This window comes from Drosophila ficusphila, unplaced genomic scaffold (assembly GCF_018152265.1).
Source record: "Drosophila ficusphila isolate 14025-0441.05 unplaced genomic scaffold, ASM1815226v1 contig_286, whole genome shotgun sequence".
NCBI classification, from domain to species: domain Eukaryota; kingdom Metazoa; phylum Arthropoda; class Insecta; order Diptera; family Drosophilidae; genus Drosophila; species Drosophila ficusphila.
In genome coordinates this window covers 81,735-102,865 of record NW_025064189.1, presented here as the reverse complement: position 1 = coordinate 102,865, position 21,131 = coordinate 81,735, and the positions used below count along the sequence as shown (strand labels likewise).

At 40.0% G+C, this 21,131-nt stretch overlaps 2 protein-coding genes across 2 annotated transcripts; one reads left to right on the top strand and one right to left on the bottom strand.

The window, feature by feature from the left end:
* Window positions 1-144: 144 nt before the first annotated feature.
* LOC108087515 (synaptotagmin-7) lies at window positions 145-19,802 on the bottom strand. Its single transcript, XM_017184918.2, is given in 10 exon segments — window positions 145-2,041; window positions 2,246-2,386; window positions 2,562-2,711; window positions 2,767-3,047; window positions 3,703-3,964; window positions 3,967-4,197; window positions 4,521-4,778; window positions 4,857-4,991; window positions 4,994-5,259; window positions 19,487-19,802. Coding segments are annotated over 9 exon segments (1,821 nt in total). The 5' UTR covers window positions 5,210-5,259; window positions 19,487-19,802; the 3' UTR covers window positions 145-1,894.
* Window positions 8,986-9,493, top strand: LOC108087524. The gene is made up of 2 exons (XM_017184928.2): window positions 8,986-9,244; window positions 9,304-9,493. The coding sequence occupies exons 1-2, from the start codon at window positions 9,007-9,009 to the stop codon at window positions 9,393-9,395; spliced, it is 330 nt and encodes a 109-aa protein (XP_017040417.1). The 5' UTR covers window positions 8,986-9,006; the 3' UTR covers window positions 9,396-9,493.
* Window positions 19,803-21,131: the final 1,329 nt, after the last annotated feature.

Sequence of the window (21,131 nt, the reverse complement as noted above, 5' to 3'; positions counted from 1 at the left end):
CCCTTTTTCTTAAGCAGTGTAAACAGTCTACCAACTGCTTACAGAACTTGGCGCGAAATCCAAAATTTTAAAAATCAAAACACTAAAGCTGTGAAGTATATTCATAATCCTTCAGAACACCTTCAGCCCTTGATTTATATTTCCTTTGTTTTAAGTTATTTATTTACCGAATAATTTAAGTTCACATACATTTAAGTTACATATACATTTTCATTCATATGAATATAGGTTGTTTTGTAGTTTGTAGGTGTATATAATTATAATTTAGGTGGAGTTATTCCTCTATGCGGTTTAGTTTTTGACAGCATCGCCTTCAATAACCACTATTTTAGGAAATATAATTATTTGTATATGCAGTTTTGTACATTTCGTTTTGCTTTGCTGGTTTAATTATACTTTTGATTTGCATTCCGAGTGTGTTTTTCATCTTCTACGCATAGTTGTAAAGTAATAATGTTTTGCTTAAATCGGAGGTATTCAGCATTTATTTTGTTGTTCTGTTGTTTCGGTTTAAATTATTTTCTTCATGTCAGCAATGTTGTTCTTGTGTTTCGTTTGGCAGAGGACAAGTTGAAACAATTGTGTAGAAGGACTCGTGTAGAAAAAACTTGTACAAGTATGGTGTATATATAGTATGTATATATATCATATATTTATATTTATAGGCTGCTCCTTAGAGTATGTATTTTTTGTCTAGTTAACACGTGCAGTGCTATGTACTTTTCAAGTCTTTGTTTAAGTTTAAATTACACACATTCAGTTGTTGTATTCTGCAATATTTACTTGGATTAAATAGCATATTTTACACACATTATAAGGTCTGACTTCCCGTAGTGATGCGACAACACCGAAATGACATTCATAGTTTTATGTGAAAGAAATCGGAAAACCCTCTTAGCCCCGTTTCCCCCGTCAATAAATATCTTATTATTCAGATGCCATTGGAATACTCGTTGTAAGTCCATATAAAATAGGTTCAAGTGCCCGAGAAATGCTCTTTGGTGTGTTCCTTGATAGACGTACTCGTCTGGAAGGAATATATATATATATATGTTTAACTTAACAATTAGCATAAGTTCTCTCCACATCTCGCTCTTTTTCTGCGGGCAAAACTGTCAAACAGTTGACGACAAGCGCACACAGGATCGAATGGCAAAAGGACAACAGGACACGATGGCAATTTGTCAACTGTCGCCGGCACAAAGGGGCGACTTCTTCCAAGCGAATTCGAGGGAGGTTCGCTCTTGGATTCGTACTCCCTTCCTGCATGATTGACGACCACTCACCTATTCGAGTTATTATTATTATTCCCGGTGCGGTGTATTCATAATTATTTAAGAAATGCACACTTGAATGCCTTCCTTAAGGCTCCTCAAGTGTCTGCCGAAGTCGATGGAAATGTCAACAAGTCTGGCTGACAGTTTGGATGTGCGATTACCGATTTCCTATTGTACCCCTACCCGGTTTCTACCAATTGTGTGTGTGTTATTCTTCTTCTCAAGAGGTTGCACAAAATGCACAACGAAAAAAAAGAATTAATCCGTTAAACCAAATTACCCACAGAAATAAAAACAATTTTTGTGGGCATTTTTCGAAGTTTCTGTCGTTGCGTAGGAACTTTAGATTGAGCTTCTTGGAGGGCTAGTTAGCTGCAGCGCGTATATATTGTACATTCATATATATAATATGCATATAGAGAGATGAGATTTTGATTTCGTAGAACATTATAAGCTTCGGACGGCGGGCCGCCAAAAATGCAATTGGAAAATTCACACAGACACGGTTACGTTAGTAGTACACCTATATAGACGCAATGTGGGAACAATTGAATGTTTGTTTTTGTTTTTGTTTTTCGATTTTTTTGTGGCTGCAAATCATAACTAATTTATACGGCCTAGCGAATGTAATGCCACATGGCCGTGGGCTTTCGGGCATTGTTAATCATATCGTGCCAGTGCTGGCAGCCAGTTCCACTTTCCTGGGGACCCAGACCACAGCATCCAATTTCCGTGGCCTCGCTGCCGGCACCCACCACATAGATCTGCGGAGATGGAATATAAAATGATATAAAGAGTGTGGCGAGGGGGTGGGGTTTTCAATTAAAACACGGCCCGGCATTAAACCGGGGCTATTGCCCGGAATTAGCAGCCGTGCTGTTAAAAACGGCGGAGGCCACCGGTTTATGGCCGCCAGTCCGGCAAAGAGCCAAGAGCCAAAAGGCTAAAAGCTAAAAGCTAAAGGTTACCTCGATGGCTGCATTGTGGAGATAATTTGATTGCAAATTAAACGTGAACGCCTCGTTCCAAATGGGGTTGGTGGGATCGTCCGACTTCGTGATGCTCGTCTTCTTTTTCTTAATGCGTTTGCCATTTTGAATCAGATAAATCTAAAAAAAAGAGAATTATTGAGTTTAGTATAGTCAGGATACCTAAATAAATTTAAGTGAATTTGTTAAAAATTTAATAAGAAATATTGTTTGTAAAAGGAATTTCAAATTCAATAAATAACCTTTTTATACCCTTTCAGTTTTAATATTTTTAATTAAAAGTTATATTATTTACCTTTACATATGGTTCCTGAAGAGTGTCCAAATTTCTGGCCTTCATTATGACCACGGTCAATCGCTCAGCCTGCGGTAAATAGTTTAAAGAGCAAAGGAGCTCCGGTCGATCCTCCTTGGGTTTCTTGGTACGCAGCAAGTCTCCCCAGATCTAAAATCATATTTTATTGTACTTCAATACCACATTTGAAAAATCATCTACTCACCTCCACAGACTTGGACAGATCCAGACCATCTACAGAGATGCGAACCTCTCCGATTATATCGTTGTGCGAATAGCGATCGTAGTCGAGCACCTGGAGGATCAGCTCCTTTCCTTGGAGCTGATCGCGGGAAACCGGAAACTTGAAGTGCTGGTCGAAATAGGGATTCGATTCACCCCGATGGATGTGCGTCTGCCGCTTCCGACTGTCGACTTCCGGTTGCAACATTAACCGAACGTAAGGATCCCGAAAGCCACCTTCCTCAATGGGACTGAGATTGTGAGCTGTAAATCAGGGGTTAAAAATCCATTAATATAAAAGTATCAAAAATAGGTAACAACAATACAATAATTTTTCAAAGATAAACCAAAGTAGTACTTGGCATAGCTTTACAAGTCATTAGTCCTAAATTGGATATATTTTCTCAACCGACAAATACAGAATATTAAATACGAGTATGGATCGCATTCACCTAAAAGTGCGCAGCGAGGAACGAAATATTTTGCACTTCGATGTATTCAGCAGAATGCCGATGGAGAAGCTTATGGCGGCCTATGCCCTCTTTTATAAACTGGACCAAAGAAATTTATGTTTCAAGGCACACGGCCTTCAATTAACCAACTCAGACACGGCGGAGTTTCTGGGTCTGAAAACCGGCGACGTAATAGAGGTCACAACTAACCACAACCTACGTCCATCACCGATAAAACGAGTCACTGGAGTTTAATATTATTAGTTAATAATAATGGTTAAATATGAATCTGCCAGTTCGAATAGTTTCAAGATCAGATATTTTATAGAAAAATTAATTTGCATGTCTGAGTGTCTCCAATTATTAATATTTATTATGTTTTCATATCTAAGCCCCAAAAAATAAACAAAATTATAAAAATGATACCCTTGAGTTTATAACCAAATTGTTTATATTCAAGTATTCACCTTCAATCAGATGCACCGTCAGATCGAATAGGTGATAGTCGTACTTCACGCGCAGGTGCAATCTTCCCACGGCGTGACTGGATTCCGGAGCTGTCAAGTAGACGGGTCCGTCCGGCATTCGATAAAGATCCGGCTGAAGAGCTCCCAACGGGGAGGCGGGACCCATGGCTGGATCCACTCCGGGCTGTGAGCGCGGCGGTATCAGCAGCGGCGAAAGGCAACGACCTCCGGCCACGCCCACTCCTTTTCCCGAGCTACCTCCCCCATTCCCGACCCGCCGGCCAAGGAGGCCAAGCTGCTCTGCGAAGGACTGGGTGTCCTCAGGTCTCCCGGATCCGTCGAATGAGCCGGACTGCCGCAACGGGCGTCTAAGGATATAGTTCTCATCGGACTGGGCGATCTGGCCAAATGGTGCGGAAAGGCCGGCTCGCTCGGCAGAGAACTGCGTCCGTCCGGTCCGAAGGTCCTTATCTGTGGTGACGAGCCGCGATGACCCTGTGACATTAAAAAAGCATTAAATTATTATTATATCCAAGCTAACAAAAATGTAACTATAAAATGAACAAAGCTGAATTTCTGTGCAGTTTGGTTAAACAGCAAAAAATTGTTTAAATATATTTTTCTTTAAAAAAATCTATGATTTTTGTGGACTAATAAATTTGGAAATAGTTGACTATTTTAAATTTATTTTTTACTAATTAAACTTTTTTGAACTAAACAGTTTTTAAAACCACTTAATGTTCCATAATTTCGAGTTAACAATGGGACTTATATTTATTAGAACAATACATTTTATACATTTAAATGAGGTCACCTACCGAATGCCTGGATGGAGCGCTGTCCACGCTGCTCTGACTGGAGATGGACGGCGTGCGCTGGAGACGCGGCGGGAAGGAGCGGCTCTGGTGGTGCAAGTGCAGCGGACTGTGGAACACCTCGGCGGGTCCGCGCAAGATGTCCGTTCCGGTGGCCGAAACTGTGCCCATGTGATGGTGGTTGAGGCCCATGCCGCCGTGCATTCCATGCATTTGGCTGGCCGGCTGGATGGGCTGGCATTCCTTGGCAATGGCCACCTCCTGGAGGAAGTCAATTTAAATATTTAGTTAAATTTAATTAATTGAATAATTGATATTGTAGGTAATAGATATAAGAACCTCCGAGTCCGTGGGCAAATCACAGCTATCGCTGACACTACCAGCCGAAACGCTGCCAATTCCGCTGGTGGTCGATGTGACCGACGAGGCCGATGGCGGCGGGGTCATTGGCTGTGGCGGCGGTGTGGTGGAGCCCCCTCCCCCATCGGCAGGATGTGCACCGCCGCTGCCCCGTTGCCACCACTTGCGGCGGTGGTGGTGGTGCCAGCACTCCCACTCGGGGATCCCTCGTCCGCTGAATTCCGATCGAGGGTGACTCGACGCACCGCTCCCACCCGCTCCTTGGCCATCCGAGACCAGGACTCGATGCGCTTGTGGGCCAGCCAACAGGCTGCAGGACCCAGACCGCTCATCTCTCCCAATTACCAAGCAACTGTGGCCGGGCGAGTTGCGCTTTGCTTTTCTGCGGAAAATGGAGGGTTTTGTTGCTTGGCTATATTGAATATTTGCGGACAAAGGAAACCGATGCTTCACTGCTCTCCAACAAGCTACACTTCAACAAATAAATACGAAATGTATGCCAGTTCTTTCCGAAGAATTATTTTTTCTTACTACCCTTAGTAGGTAATATTCAATAAATATCTTTAAGCCATTTGTAAATAATCCTAACCTTTTTACAGATACTTAAAATGGAATTAAAGTAGCACTCAAAATGATTTTAAGAAAATCTCAGAAAATTGTACATTTATGTAATAAGCCCACAATAAATATTTACTATGAAAACATCTAATATCATTAAACTAATTAATTTAAAATGCATCTAAGCGAAAGGTAAGATAAAAACAAAAACTGCTTTCATGTTTAAGTTGTCTTGATTTTTAGCTAGTTTTTATTAACTATATAACTTTATTCCCAACTATATAACTTCCTTCAAAATCCATAGCTTAAACATTTATTATTTAGTAAACCCTCATTCTTTCAAGTGTACCTACACACTCTGCCAGCTAATCCGCTTAGGCAAATACACTCACACGCCATTAGATTCGACCAACCACCGAATGGGAAGTGGAACCGGATGAGATGCCCGGCATGAGTGCGGTTTCAGGTTGGAAGCCCTGAACCGGCATTAATTATGGCCATGTAGGTCATAGTGCAGCACTTTGGCATTCCCTAGCGATTTATACCATGCACATCATAAAATTCTTGGCAAAAGTGCAATTTTTAAACAACATACTGTAATTCATTTTAAAGTTCCTGCGAAACGAGCAAATTGCGTGCAGGACTTTCGTATTTTTGACAGCCAACCCCCTTTGCGAATCCCGCAAAAGTTCAGCAATCTCAGCTCAACCATCGCTTTTATTCGAGATCTGAATGGCAGGTGGCAAATGAAGATTCCGAGTGGCACAACCATGGAAACTGGAATAACGACCAATGTGCGTCATTGTGGTGGCAGCTCCACTAATCAGTCAGTTAACTAGTTCTCCCCGGCAACAGAATGCGTATGAAGAGGATAATGTCTTATTATTTGGAGAAAAAAAATGATGAAGGGAAGCAAGTGAATAGCATTGCAAACAAATCAGATTAAAATGGTTTAAAAATATTTTATCAATTATTTCTATTTTTGTAAAATAAGTAGTAAGAAGTAGTTGCAAAGTTTTTTAAATAAATTAGATCAAGAAATCTTACAATTTGTTTAACTAGTTTAGAGTTTTTAACAAGTACACAAGTATTTATTTACCAAGCCATATTTTTGGCTAACCCAATCTCTCAACTATGAATATATCTTACGATGCAAAAATAGTTAAATCGCTATTTAATTGAGGCAGCTGCTGATGCTAATAGAAGTTTTATTTTAACTGCTTCCTTCCTGCTGGGCTTGCGAACTTCTGGTTAATAACAGCCGTCTGCCAGCAGATAAATATGCAGAGCAGGCCTTTCCATCGGCGGTTCCATGGTGTAATATCATGAATATGCAGACGAGGCATTCTCCGGCAAACCTCACAATTCCCCAGCGGGCGATTTGTCTTGCAGTCCGCATTTCGAATTCGTCTTTTGCATTCCGATCCCATTCCACACACACACACACAACACCCAACATTTTCACGTTTTTCACGTTACGCAGCGTGGCGAATGGCGAAATGCGAATTCATTGGCATTTGTACACGCCCAAGTGCCGTTAAATAGATGAAGAAGAAGAAGAAACCGAGGGATAGAGTACAGAAAATCGGGGAAGTCGAACTCATATCGAAAGGAGCGAAGGGAACGAGGGGTTGCCCAATACAAAAGTAAACAAAAAACTTATTTTTCAAGTATTAAATAAATTAAATGAAATTAAGCACGTGTAGCGAATGACATCAAAACATGGCAACGACCCTCGTGGAAGCGAGAGGACATGAGAGTGAGAGGGAGACAGGGATGGAGGAGAAATCAAGGACCAACCCTCAAATTAGTTTGGGATAATAAAAATGTGCTCGGTCAAAGAAAAATGTTGTCCAAGTCTTTTTGTCGCACACACACACACTGACAGCCTGACAACCCGAAAGTCCTTAATGTGCATGTGTGTGCGGTGTGTCCTAGATCTTGTAAAAGGATTTTTATTGATTTCGTAACATTACTCTTAGTTATTCATCACATTCATTGCTCTGTCTGTCGCCGATTTGGCTGCTGATTTTCGAGGGGAAGTAAACACAGCTGTTTATTTATAATTTCTAGAAGACTTCCGTTTGAAATAAAGGTAAATAAAATGAGAAAATAAAATATATATTTAACAAAACTTTTTTTAATTAACTAACATGGAAGTTTCAAATTTGTCATGCCGAAGTTCTCTCTTCTGATTTAAGAGGATTTCGAAGTATAATGTAAACAATTATTTCAACCCAAAACGACAACATAAACTAGTAATTTTGGTGTCAATTTCCGAGCTCTAAAGTGTGCTCTCTAATCCTTACTTGATCCCATCGAGTATTGCACAACCTCCGGATTTTAAGGGGAGAACTGCGAAAACATCAACTATAATACCATTGAAATGCAGCCAACCGCACCGTTGCTAATTGACACCTATGTAAACTGCAATCAAAGCGACAAACAGCCAAGCCCACAATTTTCACATTTCTCACCCCGTGCAAATAGGAAATGAGCGAAAATTTCGTGTAAAAGTACCCCAAAAAAAAAAAGAGGAAAACTAACAACAAACGGGGGAGGATAGAATTTGCCTCAAAGGCAGCCGCACCCAAGAGAAAAATAAAAAAAAAAAGGTGCTGCATGTGGCAACTGCAACACATCATCATCGTATCAACGAACCCTGTTCCAACCCTCAGGACACTCGAGTAGATAAATATAAAATTGAAATTTTCCAGCTTGTTTGATTTTGCTGAAGGATTGATTAATGGGATTTTCATGGATTTTTCCTCATGGTAGAGTATCTCCACTTCGTTTTGCTAAGCTGCGCTGAACTTTCAACTTTTCTCCTTCACATTTCCTCCTCTGGTTGCTATTATTCCTGAGACCTCTTGTTGGGTTTTTCTGCTCTTGACGGAACGTTATGAGCTGGCACACTAAGTGCTAAAACATTGACTTTGAACGCTAGAGGAACGTATACTTGTTGGCACGGGTATACATATAAAAACACGATAATGCTCTCAGCCAGCTCGGCTCAGACAATTTAGACACACTTCAAAGATGTGTGCTTAAACTATGGGTTTATATCGATAGAAATGTGAGCAGGAGTTACAAATTAAATTAAAATATTTACTGCATTTGGATAAGGGCCCTTAAAGAGTCAAAGGGTTATACTTATTATACTATGTTATTTCCGAAACTCACTTAATTTCTTCAAAAATATTTTACGTTTAACTTGTGGCTCAGGTAATTACCTTGTAATATTTTTATACTTAATTTCTAGTCAACTCTTTTTTTCTCATTGTAATGTATTCTTTTGTGATTTATGTATGCAAACATGTACAAAAAAATTAATCTGTAACTGGCCGAACTTTTTCGATTAAAGTGCTTGCATTTTGGTAGGCGAGTGCATCGCAGTTCCGCTGCATTCTAATTAGTTGCTCAAAGTCATTACAAACTTGTTGCCGCCAGAAGCAAAAAGCGTGGGTTTGTGGCATTCGGGGCTTTTAAAAAGTTTCAAGGCAATCTTTCGATTGGCAGGCTGCGATAGTTTTGTTCAATCTTTTATTCACCATTCATTCATTAGGCAACCATGCGATATCAATTCAAAATTTATCAGTTTCCAATTGTTCGGTTAAATTCTTCTAAAATGGCCGCTAGTCTTTTCAAATTACTGCAATTGGGCGAGCTCCTTCTGCCCAAAGGATGGAGCACCCATCAATCAAAGGTTTTTGCAAGGGGACTGGCTAAGATGAAGGACCAAAGTCAAGGCAACGAAAAGGGCAAAAAACCCAGTACCAAAGATCAGTTCTTTGGCGGCTGTTTTAAGAGTATGTGTGTAGTTTCATTTAATTTCCTTTTTCTCATTTCCCAATCGATTTTTTCTTAGAGTCGGAGCAATATAGAAGGGAAAACAAGAAGGAGAAGAGCAAACGTTGTCGGGATCCCTGCAAAGATGGACCTTGCCGCCCTGAAAAATAGATGACTTTCCCCTTCTTTTTTTCCATAGCTTTGCTAAAGTAACTACTTCTTAAAAAATGTTAAAATGATATAAGCCAATTAGAAAATATCCTAATCTACTTAAACGTAATTTTTTCTGGAAAGGTTTGGCTAACATTTTCGCTCTATAGAAATAAACTTCAATTAAGTATGTAAGTAATTATACTTTACTCCATTGGTATCTAACTCTAATACAGAGCATATTCCCGGCTTATGCATATATGACTACGAATAAACTTTTTCCGCACTTTGAGCACACAAATTATCCTTTGCAATTATGGGGTGTCCTATCTGCGTTGGAAACCTCCTGCGAGCTGTAAGATATACGTTACACATATTATATGTAACAAGATGTGTGGGCGTCATAATCTCAAACAAAGGATACGTGAGGCTGTCCGGTGAAAAACGCTCAGCATCTGTTGACACCTGTGTGGGTGTGTGGGTGGGGGATAGGAAGATACCTCTGCTCACCTTTCCTCATTCGTCGACCCCCCTTTTCGGCTGTCAACGGCAGACAGCTCCCGTGGCCGTGCCCCCCAAAGCTGCCATTGTATGTTGCATACATTTTAATCCTATTAGCACAATAGTTACTGTTATTCCATATTGCAGTAATTTTTCTAGATTGCTCTCCCTGCCACAGACACGCCAAAAACAACAACAACGGCAATGGTGTCCTGTCACTCCACTCGTCCGACGTCCTTGAGCTTGACCACCCCCTCAAACACCCTCTCTAAACCAAGGTTAAGCCAAACCCACCCACACCCACACACACACCTTTTGGATGGAAAATGGAAAACGGCCAAATGGAAATTGTCATCGCCGTTGTTGTTTCAGTTTCTGTTTAAGCTGCTGCCACTGCTGCTTTTTTATTGTATGCACAAATATCCTGCGGTGTTGGCTGCTTTGGATGGCTGGCCAGGACACTTAGGTGTGGTCCTGCAGTCTTCGAATTGTCGAGCGCTGAAAGCTATTCTGCGTGGTTCGTCCAGGTGCAAAAGGCTTCAGCCGCTTAAATGTGAACAGAATCGGGGAAAACCGGTGGCAGGTGATGGTTGCTTGGTCTCTGAAAGGCGGTGACGAGATGGCCAAGGCTTTGGATCGCAATGGAAAAGGTTTTCGCATTCCTGAGTAGAGATTTACTGGGGCTCATTTGAATTCCAAAGTGAGTGAAGAAGGAGATGGTTAAGTGCTTCCATAAAGTTTCCAGAAAAAAAACAAAGAAGGGTCATGAGTTTTATGGTAGTTAAATTTTGTAAGGAAGCAGATAAAGATTTCCTTTTGAAAGAGCGTTTTAACCAAAAACCTTCAAGAAACAAAATTGTTTAAGTCAATATATCATTTTAAGTAATTAGAACCAACTTGGGTTTTTATCCCGGAAAAAGCGAGTATTTGAAATTTACTTCCTTTTGATTGATTGATTTTCTGAGAACGAATTTGCAATTAGAGTAATTAGACCAAAAGAGAAGGTTCAAATGTAGCTAACGCTAAATTTCAAATTGAACTAAGTTTTAAATTAAAGCCTTAAAAAAATTGTAACCATTAAGTATTCAATTTTACCTAGTTAGTATTCACTTGCTTGCTAGCCAACTCTTTTAGTTTAATACACAGCCCACAACATGCCAACACTCCATTTAAATGCTAATTTATTTAGTTTCAACTTTGTAACTGGGCCATGCCTTTGGAGAAAACTTTGCCAACCGACATGTGTCCGTTAGTGCAAAACTGCTGACAAACTCATTAGATCCTCGGACCCAGCCCAACGCCAGGATAATCTTGTTGGCCAAAAAAAAAAAAGGACAATTAACAAACAAATTAGGTATGCACGTCGACTTTATTGTAGTTTGAACAAAAGCCAAACAATTGGCCGGGATAACTTTTGACACACGTCGTCTAAGCCGTAATCTGAGCCGGGCCAAAAGCAGGAGCAGGAGTCGGGAATCCGGTATCCAGTATCCAGTATCCGGAATCAGGGATCAGGAACAGGCAAGTGAGCGAGTCAGACAAATGAATGGCAAACATACACACAATAAGATTTCCGCTGCATAAGTCCTTTGTAATCTCATTTAAATAATTGCGGCCAACAACAGTGGAAAAGCGAGCGAGATGGGCTAAGAGCCAAATCCGCAAATCTCTACTGCTTTTAGCCGGACGGACAGACAGTCAGACGGACGGACAGCCAGCCATTTGAACGTGGCCGGAAATTAAAATGTAAAACAGCAGCTCATTATACGCTCACCTACACACACACAATGGACGGAGAGTGGGCGGATGGGAAGGAAATGCGGAATGAGATGGCACGTTTCGAAGGACTCTCTCTCGGCCAGGACTCAGGACTCAGCCATTGCAAAACGGTAATTCATCTTGCACTTTTTTTGTGGCTCAAGGGAAATTGGGTTGCTCGGTTATACGTATACTCCTTCCGTGCGTGCACTTTATGATCCTGCCACACAATTTGAGCTGCCTCTTATTGCCCGACATTTATGGGGGTTATTTTGCGGAAGGGAACTAACATGCCAACTTTGTACCTCGGCCTTGGATGCACTTTATTGGCCTGGCCCCCATTACCACACGAAACTACTACACTTTATTGCAACAGCTAAAAAGCGGGCAGAACGACATTAATACGGGCTTGAATTTCAATCGGTTTCGAAGGGCACATTTTAACAATTGTTTTTATGCAGTGAGCAGCAATACGACTTAAATAGGCAAGCCTTTATAACTTAATCAGGAAAAAAACTTAATTTATATAACTCTTTCAACGAGGAAATTAAATAACTTATGGTACAAAAAATACTATCGATAATTTAATTATTTTTTATAAGCAGCTTAAAGAGTTGCATGTGTTTTTATACAGCAAATGTTATTCAATTATAATTATTTATATTATATATACGTATTTATTTATACGTAAAAATTTATTTTTTCTTTTTTAATTTGCATAGTTTCCATAATTGACTCATTCAAATTAATTTGTATTAATGTACTTAACAGAGAATTAATTTTTGCTTTTGTTTTCCTGTAACTATTATATAAAAATCATCTCTACTTTTTATGTTTTAATATCTATGTAATTGTTATATAAAAAATCATTTATATCTGTTGTGTTTTAATATTTGAAGTGCCATTTAGATTGCTCGCTTCCCTGCCAACCGAAAACTTTTATTGCAGCTCAAACAATTCGCCATTAAAATGTCAAAGTTATGCAATACCAGCAGGATATTGCATAAACCGATATTGTAACCCATAAAAGCTTAACGGAGAATGAAATAGCATAGGAATTGCCGACGGGCTGCAACAAGTGCTGCAAGCATTAAAGAACAATCGGGGAATGGATTTTCAACAGTTTTGTGCACATATTGTTGAGGGAAATCGGTGGGAAATGGCGCAGTTATTGTGTGGCGAGGAAAACCCCGATCCAACACTTGTCCTCCTCGCAAGGGGGAAACTGCCGATGATAATCCGCTCATCAAACGTCAATACAGCTCTCATCGCTTCTGAAGGAAGCGAGTTCTCGGTGGCCGGATGCCTGTCTGTCAACTTGTTTACAAAGGCGAGATGTGAGCGAATCCTGTCGACCCAGGAGTCCTTGTGGGGAAACCCGGGTGCAGAGACAGCACCTCATCGTCATCATCATCGTGATCATTGGTAGCCACCCGGAGGCAAGAAATTAATCACCAATACAATGGATATTGTGCGGCTGCAGTGCATCGATTGCATTAAGCGGTGGCAGCTTTTCCTGCTTTTCCAGCTATCCCCTCTCACCTTTTAGCCATTCTGCTCGAATCCCTGGCAAATAGCCCTGCGGCCACACGCAGTGGCTTACGAATGGGTTCGCCGGAATGTGTTTAATGCTATTTGCCCCATTCTCGGCTAGGTTTTTTGTGAAGGAATTTTTCGGTTGAAGGGAGTCGCCTTTCGATGATAATTTCCACAAACATTTCTTTTAGTTTGTTAATTTCATTGAGAAGTGGATTACGATTTCAAGCGGTGTAATATACAGAGATTTTCAAAGACAGGTTATAATAGTCATTGCCTAAATTTAATTCAAAATTCATAAAAATTGATTTATGATGAAATCTATTTATTTTCGAATGCTAAAAATGTGTTTCTATTTATTGAATTAATTGATGCATAATTGATACGCATAAAATTATGGCTACTTTTATTTAAGCCAAGTTTGCATATTTCAGAATTAATTAAATTTTGTCTAGACTCGTTTTTAATAATGTGAAACATATTTTCATCAATATACAAATTGCTTTACATTTATCCTCTTCGAATAAATTTTGTTTTGAATAAATTATCAGATCGCAACTCTTTAAACCAATTAAAATAGATTCAATAAATGTTTCACCCCTCTTACAACTGTGTTGCCAATTTTATCAGTCGAGTTAGTTGTCAAAATCTGTTAGCAAACATCCTCCACTGACAACTCCCATGTGCTACCTTAACTATTCCGACAATAACAACCTTTTCTGCGGTTACAATCAAAACAAAATCAGACTCAATATTGCCATAAACAAATACAATGCCAGAATGCCGGGAAATGGGGAAATGTATTTGGCAAATGTTTTTGCAAATCGCTGTGCGAAAGGAGCCACGAAGGGATCAAAGCGAATGAGCCGCCTTTCGACAATTTGGCCATTTAACCCTTCGCAAATCAAAGGACTATTGTTTGGGGGCCCGGCAGCAGAAATTGCACTGCGATGCATTGACATGATCCGATTTGGCTTTCCTTTCAGCAAAATGGATGCTGATGGCAACGGAAAATGCATATAGCGCGCTATTTGCCATCAATCTTGTTAGGGACTAAGAAAAGATTTGCCCAAGGAGCGTTCGTCTGTGGCCCAAATCAAGGACATTCAACGTCTTGAATCCAATCTCCATCTCTGAGGACTGCCACTCAGTCCCCAGGAAAATTCCCCCGTGGCACAAACTTTTCCAAGCCCCTTAAATGCTGTGACGTCAATGGCCTCGGTGTCTCGCTTCAGCTGTTTATTTGTTGACTTTGCCCAAAAGAGTTTCAATTAGGCGCAACATTTTCTGTTCCAAAGTTTTAAATATAAACAAAGCCCATCTAAATTTCGGATGTATTTTTTTTTTTTCATTCTCGGTGATCTCCCATCGCAGCGATAATTTCATTAGGCTGAGCCAACTTAAATTTTGTTGGACAGTTGATTTTTGACAAGGGAGTGACATTGGGCAAGCATTTTTGGGTGATATTAGGTGGGCTATTAATAAAGCTAAAGGTGAGTTAATTTAAGATAATTAAATGTATAAATAGTAGTAACCAAAGAGCGAAAATAGAACTTAAGAAAGTTCGGAACGTTGAACATTTAAATATTTTAAAAATTAATATGTCGTGAAATAAAATTCTCCCAACAAACTTTAATTATATCATTATTCAAATTCAATTTAAATGACAATAACCACATCTATCAGGTGTTAAAACCATAGGTGGTTTTTTTTTAAACTATTTAGAGCACACAATCTAATTTGAAAATAGCTAAAATGCAAACTGCTAAAGAATAATAATGTGGCCTACATTATTTATTTTCCAATTTGCATAGTTTTGCAGTGCCAGCAAAACTACAAAATGCATTTAATTAAATGTGTAAGAGAACGCCATCGAAATTGCGAGTTTGGCAATTAGTTTTTGGTATTTCGCCGCACCTGATGGGCATTCCAATTGTCAGTTTCTGATGGACAAATTAATTATTGGCTGAAATTTGATTGCCATTTGCCAGGGCAACAAGGCCCCGAACTTTTAGCATCATCCCCGCACACACAAACAGAAAACCACCTCCAATTCAAATACTCACCGGCTCCCCATTTATTTTCCCCTGTGCAAAAAAGGTCCTGACAAATCGATGAGTTGGGTTGTGTGTGTGAGTGAGCATGTTCGTGTGAGCCCAGAATCGTTATCAGGGCATAATTTTTGGCTTTCATCTCTCTGTCCCTGGATTTTCCCCACCTTTCTCCCCCCATCCAACGCTCTTTCCCCGGCTTTTCCTCGCTGTCAACTGGATATAAAAAAATATTTTGGAAACTTTATGCTTGCGTAAGCCGGAGTGCTCGATGTGTGCGGTTATATGGATTTCGCCCAGCGGCTGTGTCTCAAACCTGGAATCAGGTTTCAATATCTCGAACGCCGCTGCAAATTGCCTGCGAAAATCTATTGCAAATTTTACGTGATTTCCCATTTCCCAAATACAAGCACGGTTTTATGGAAATCCGTTTTGTGGAAATATGAAAAAAATGCCTGCTCTTTTATTGCATTCGAACTTTTGTGTTATTCTTTAATTTGATTCCGTTTCTTCTTTTTTAATGAAAGCGGCGGTGGTTTCCCTTTTATTGCTTCCACGAAAATGGAAATATTTTCGCTTTGCTTTTTGTGCCAAAGTTGTTTGGCGGAAATTTGAAAATTCTTTTAGTTTGGACTTTCTCGAAAAGCATGGGAAAAGTTTAATTCCTCTGCTGAAGTACACACTATGAATATATACATCATTTTTTTTCTTGGATTGGCAACTGTTATTGATTTTGGTCGACTGCAAATCCGTCCCTACGTGATTCCATTTCCAATTCAGTGGGCGGTGGGCGGCGGGCGGTGGACGGTGGACGGATTTCACTCCGCGCCTTCATGCATCTTAATTGCATTTGCATATTGCACTGACCATAAGTGCATTAAGCCTGGCCAGAACTCCCAGCTGATGCTGCCACATATCCGCACCCACACACATCCGCATCCGCATCCGCATCTGCGTCACGGCCATTGTTTATTGTTTATTTATTGCGCTTTTAATTAACTGCAGACTGTATCTGTGTCAGTTTTTTTTTGCCACATCCGAAGGCCACCCACCTTCCCACCCAACCACTTCACCTTTCCCCTTTGTTTGCCCTTTTTTATGCATGACTTGGGGCCTGGTAAACAACACATGCAAATTAACACAGAGAGCGGAGAAAGCCTTCGCTTTTAAAAGTCGAAACTTAAACTTTCTCAATCATTCAAAATTGAATATACGGATTTTTAAGATTTTAATTAATTGAACAACCTTATAAAAAAAACGGGATAATAACTATCTCACAATAATATCAATTTTCAGAAAGCTTCCATCAAAAGTGATATATACAAACAAAAGAAAAAAACTGCACGTTAAGAATGGACGTAAACTGATATTCAAAAGAATAAACAGTATAACGACCTTTTCGATATTCATTGCATCCTGTGCAAACTTTTTTTTAACTTACTGTAAGCCTGGCATAAGCGGATTATGACACAAAAACCAAGGTATCACTTTAAAGTTTTTGCTGGAAATTTTGTTTACTGATTTTTTGTTTTCAGCTATTGTTGATATTTTCCTCTCCATTTATTTCATATTTTTCAGACTTTGATTTTGCAAAGCTAACAGCAATCAAATCAAAACCAACGAACCAAATGTCCAACGGAAATCAAGTAAACTAATTTAACTGCGCATGCAAATACACACATCACACACTCGAGAGCCAATGCATGTGTGTATGTGTGCGTGCAATCATTTGAACAAATCATATCACAAGTTCACTTCTTCACCTAAATTCTGCTGATGCACTCTGAAAATCTAAGATACAAATCCTATATAGTTTGTCTAAAACTAAACAAAATTATGAATTTAAGTAAGCAAAAAGGGTTAGTAATATATTCCTCAATTTAGTTTAGTAAAATATATTAAAAACTTTTCCAAATGATTTTTCACTTCCTCTCTTTTACTTTATTTAAATTTTAGCGTAAAGACCTATCTTTCTGTCAAGTTCTGGATTTTTTCTCGGTGTAGTTATGACCAGTTTCAGCTTGTTGAGCTTTTGGACGGAAATGCATTGGCTAACCAAGGGGGAAATGGGGACGAATAAGCTGGGATGGATATGCTGGGGGGCGAGGGTAACGCAATCAACTCATACATATGCAATTCGCATGCATGAGAGCTCCCATCTATGAAAGTGCGTTGGTGTTTGTGTGTTGGTGTTTCAGTGCGCGAGGATATTTGTATCTCAGTAATTGCCAGACTTGAAGGATATTTGGCTTAGATGCAGCCAGAGTGCAGCTCGCATGCCAAATTAAGATTTACGACTTGCATGCGGGGCACTCAGCTGGAAAGACAGAAAGCAAGAAGAAAAGTCGGAAAAATAGGGAAAATAGGAAGAGCCAAATGCAACTGTCTCCTACGCGCGCAGCTGAAGAACCCACTCGAAATTCCCCATTCCCATCTCTGATCTCCAGTTTTTTGTTTGGCCAAATCCTCTTCTGTTTTCTTGGCCCGTGACTGGTTGCAGCCATTTTCGTCCTTCTAATTGTGACAAATTGTGTGGCACATGCAACATGTCCTACGACTGTGTGTGTGTGCCAACGCGTGTCATAGGGATTCTCACTCGCACACACTCCCTATCTCTTTCCCCCGGGCTGCCATTTATTGTTATCCACAAAATGCTGACATATTTTTCTATTATACGCCGCTTCATTGATATAATTTATGGACTCCCTTCAAGGCAGCCTTATATGTACATATGTATAGCAACTGAGGAGGAGCACTGCTCCCAGAAGCCTTTCGTGTGCGTTTCTAATGGATGATGAGGGATGAGGAGGGGGAATGAGGATGCTGCTGGAGCACGTGAGCAACAGCAGGGGCAACAATAACATTTAATAGGCGCATGGGAGCAGCGATGACTGCCTAAACATGCCCTGATTTGACTCCTTATTGTACACGAAAAATAAAATCATTAGGTTTACAATAGCTATAAAATTTAAAAATGCATATTACATTTATCAAGCAGAAGAAAAGTATCTAAGGGATAAACAAATTAATTGATAGGAGCATATAATCATCTTGGAACGTATGTTCATTTCATTTAAGAACCCCAAATTATTGTTGATATTTCTTGTAGTGTAGTAGGCTTGCCATCATCTCTGGTTAATAGGGAAATTCCCCTGCCACAAAACCGAGCAGCTGCCCCATTAACGCTCCCTGCCAGAGAAGAGACAACATTCAGCCAACGAATTTGTGCACTCGCCTGATTCGTTATCTATAAATAATTATATTAACTTTGCTTTTTGCTCTTGACTAGGCCTAAACACACGAGGGAGCAGGGAAGGACTCCCTCAAACCAAGAAGGACTCATCAGTCAGCGAGCTGCAGTTTGGGTGTCGGGACTTGTTTTTGGAACTGAGTTTTTGGGACCGCGCCTAAAACTCAGCGTGGAGCACAGGGCGCATACGAAATTTTTGTGGCAGTCCCTCGAAGAACAGAAAAACATTGAAGGAGAAAGACACACACACAAGAATAGCGAGGGGAATGGGCCAAAAAGCATTTGCTAATATTCAACAAGAAAGCACCGACGAAAAAAAGGTTATGTTTAAATTTAATTAAATTTGATCAATACGAATATGTTATTGGCAAATAAGGCTGCGCTATGATAAATAATAATGAAATTGAAAAAAATAGCGTAAAAAGCAGTTTATTGATTGGCGAATAACAATTAAATAATGAAAGACTTAAAGACACATATTAATAAAGCAGTCTACATATATTTTGAATAAAACACTCTATATTTGAAATAAGACACCCTATATATAAATGTTTTGTTTTTTTCTGTGCACTGCCTGCCATCTGCTTTTTTCCTTAGAACAAAATTTTCAAGATAAAATTTTTTCTTCGCTTTGACGTGGGGAATTTAATCGAAATTCCAAAGATTTTCCAATTGCAATTTGGCCATCAGATAGGACCCCTACCTCAGGACAAGTTAAGGGGTTTCCCCACGGAAAACCAAACTAATTAATGCAAAATTAGGCGCCCATCGCCCGTGCGTTCAATTAACTTTCCAATTAGCCGAAAGCAAACAATATGCGTGCACCTCATCAATATGTAGATATATATCTATGATATAGAGCTCCGCACAGCTGCTGACACATTTGATTTGCTATGAAAATGAACTGGTAAATAATAAATGAAACTGGCTAAGTTGTCGCTAAGCAAAAGTTTGAGAAATTCTCGACCGGAGAGCGAAGGCAGCGAAGCAACAGTTCCAAAGGTTCCTTTACATACTTGATTTTCTCTTCTTTATTCTTTCGTTTTTTTTTTTTTTGGCTACAAGCACAACAGAAGGGATTAGAGAGCGCTCGGCCTAAACTTGGTTAACATTTTTCAGCACAAAACACTTGGCCATATTGCAGAGTCACACAGACACAAACACCGCCGCAAAAATATCCGGAACAAAAACAAGAACAACTGTGACTGTGACACGAAACTCAATTGAAAGTTGGCTCTTGGCGTCCATTAATTGGTGTTCAGCGATTTCAGTTGTTGCCTCTGACTTTGGCCCACTCTCAATTCCGGTCCGCGGGATGTTCCTCACTTGAGAGCTGTACGCGTGCTACTGATTTTCCATTTTCACGCAGAGCCAACAAGTTGCAAAAAAAACGGGAACTTCATTCGAAAGCGCTTCGTCTTCGGCCTTGCCACTGCCGACACCAAAAGCATCGGCGAGTGTTCTAGTGCCCCGAAATTGATGACAGGACACTCAAAAAAATAATGAACTTCACTATTATATTATGAAAAAACAAATAAAATTAATTTTTAAGATGAAAAAAGGCTGGTTATAATAATAATAGTTCAGAAAATAACCGAAGTACGAAACAATACTTTATATTTTAGTATTTTTTGATAGCCTATATTTATATTCCGTAGAGTTGTAATCAATTAAAAATAATTTTTTTATAAGAATTTTTTTTATTTTATTTCCAGAACCATTTCTTATAGTGCGTAAGCAACAACAAAATACTCACAAGGAGACAAATAGAGAGAGAAAGTATCAATCGGGTAAAGCTCCTTTGGCATTGAATTCGTTCAATGCGAACTTCGAAAGCTTTTTCGCAACTTGTTGCCTTGTGCGTTCCCCAATCAGCTGTTGCTCTCTTAGTCCCCCCACTCCTTTGATTCCAAGGATAAGCCTTTCTAGGGAGCGGTTACTATACCCGAAAAAGGAGGCTATAGTTTTGGGTGGAGTACTTAGGAGTTGTTGGGATAATGGCCCTGTAATTTTCTAGACCATTGAACTTGGTAAAAGGGATAACTCCGGGACCCAAGTGATTAGTTCGAAAAAGCTCGGGTCAGCTTTTAATGGTGTACGTGTGTATGCGACTTCACCTTGAAAGCTTGGGGAGCAGTGAATTTAGAGAGCCAGAGATAAGAAATGTATATATCTGCACATCGGTGTGGGTGTTAGTGCTTTTGTGTGAGTGCGTGTTTCAGTGATTCAATTTGTTGAATACTTTTCGGCGTTTTTTCGTCTTAATGACCGCCCATAACTGCGGCTCGAGTTACCCATAAGCGACCTTAATTGACGCACACAAATGCGCCAGCAACTGTTTTTTGCTCTCTGTCATTGCCTGGTATCCATCCCCCCCCCCCACCTCCTCGCCTTCCCTCTCTCTCCTTCTCCCGCTCACCCACCTTATTTACCTGTTGTCATTTTTGCCCCTGAAAAAAGAAAGCAGAAAACACGAAGCTACGGGGAGAGCCAGTCCAACGACGACCAACAGCGGCTGACATTGAGCAAGCTGCAAAGTAAGTTTACCCATGGCAATGGCATCGAGCTGCTTCGTCCTCCCAGGACTTCCATACCCTTACTAATGGAAAACCCTTATAACGCTAAAATCATTGCCTACCTTTTGGCGCGCAGCACGGACTG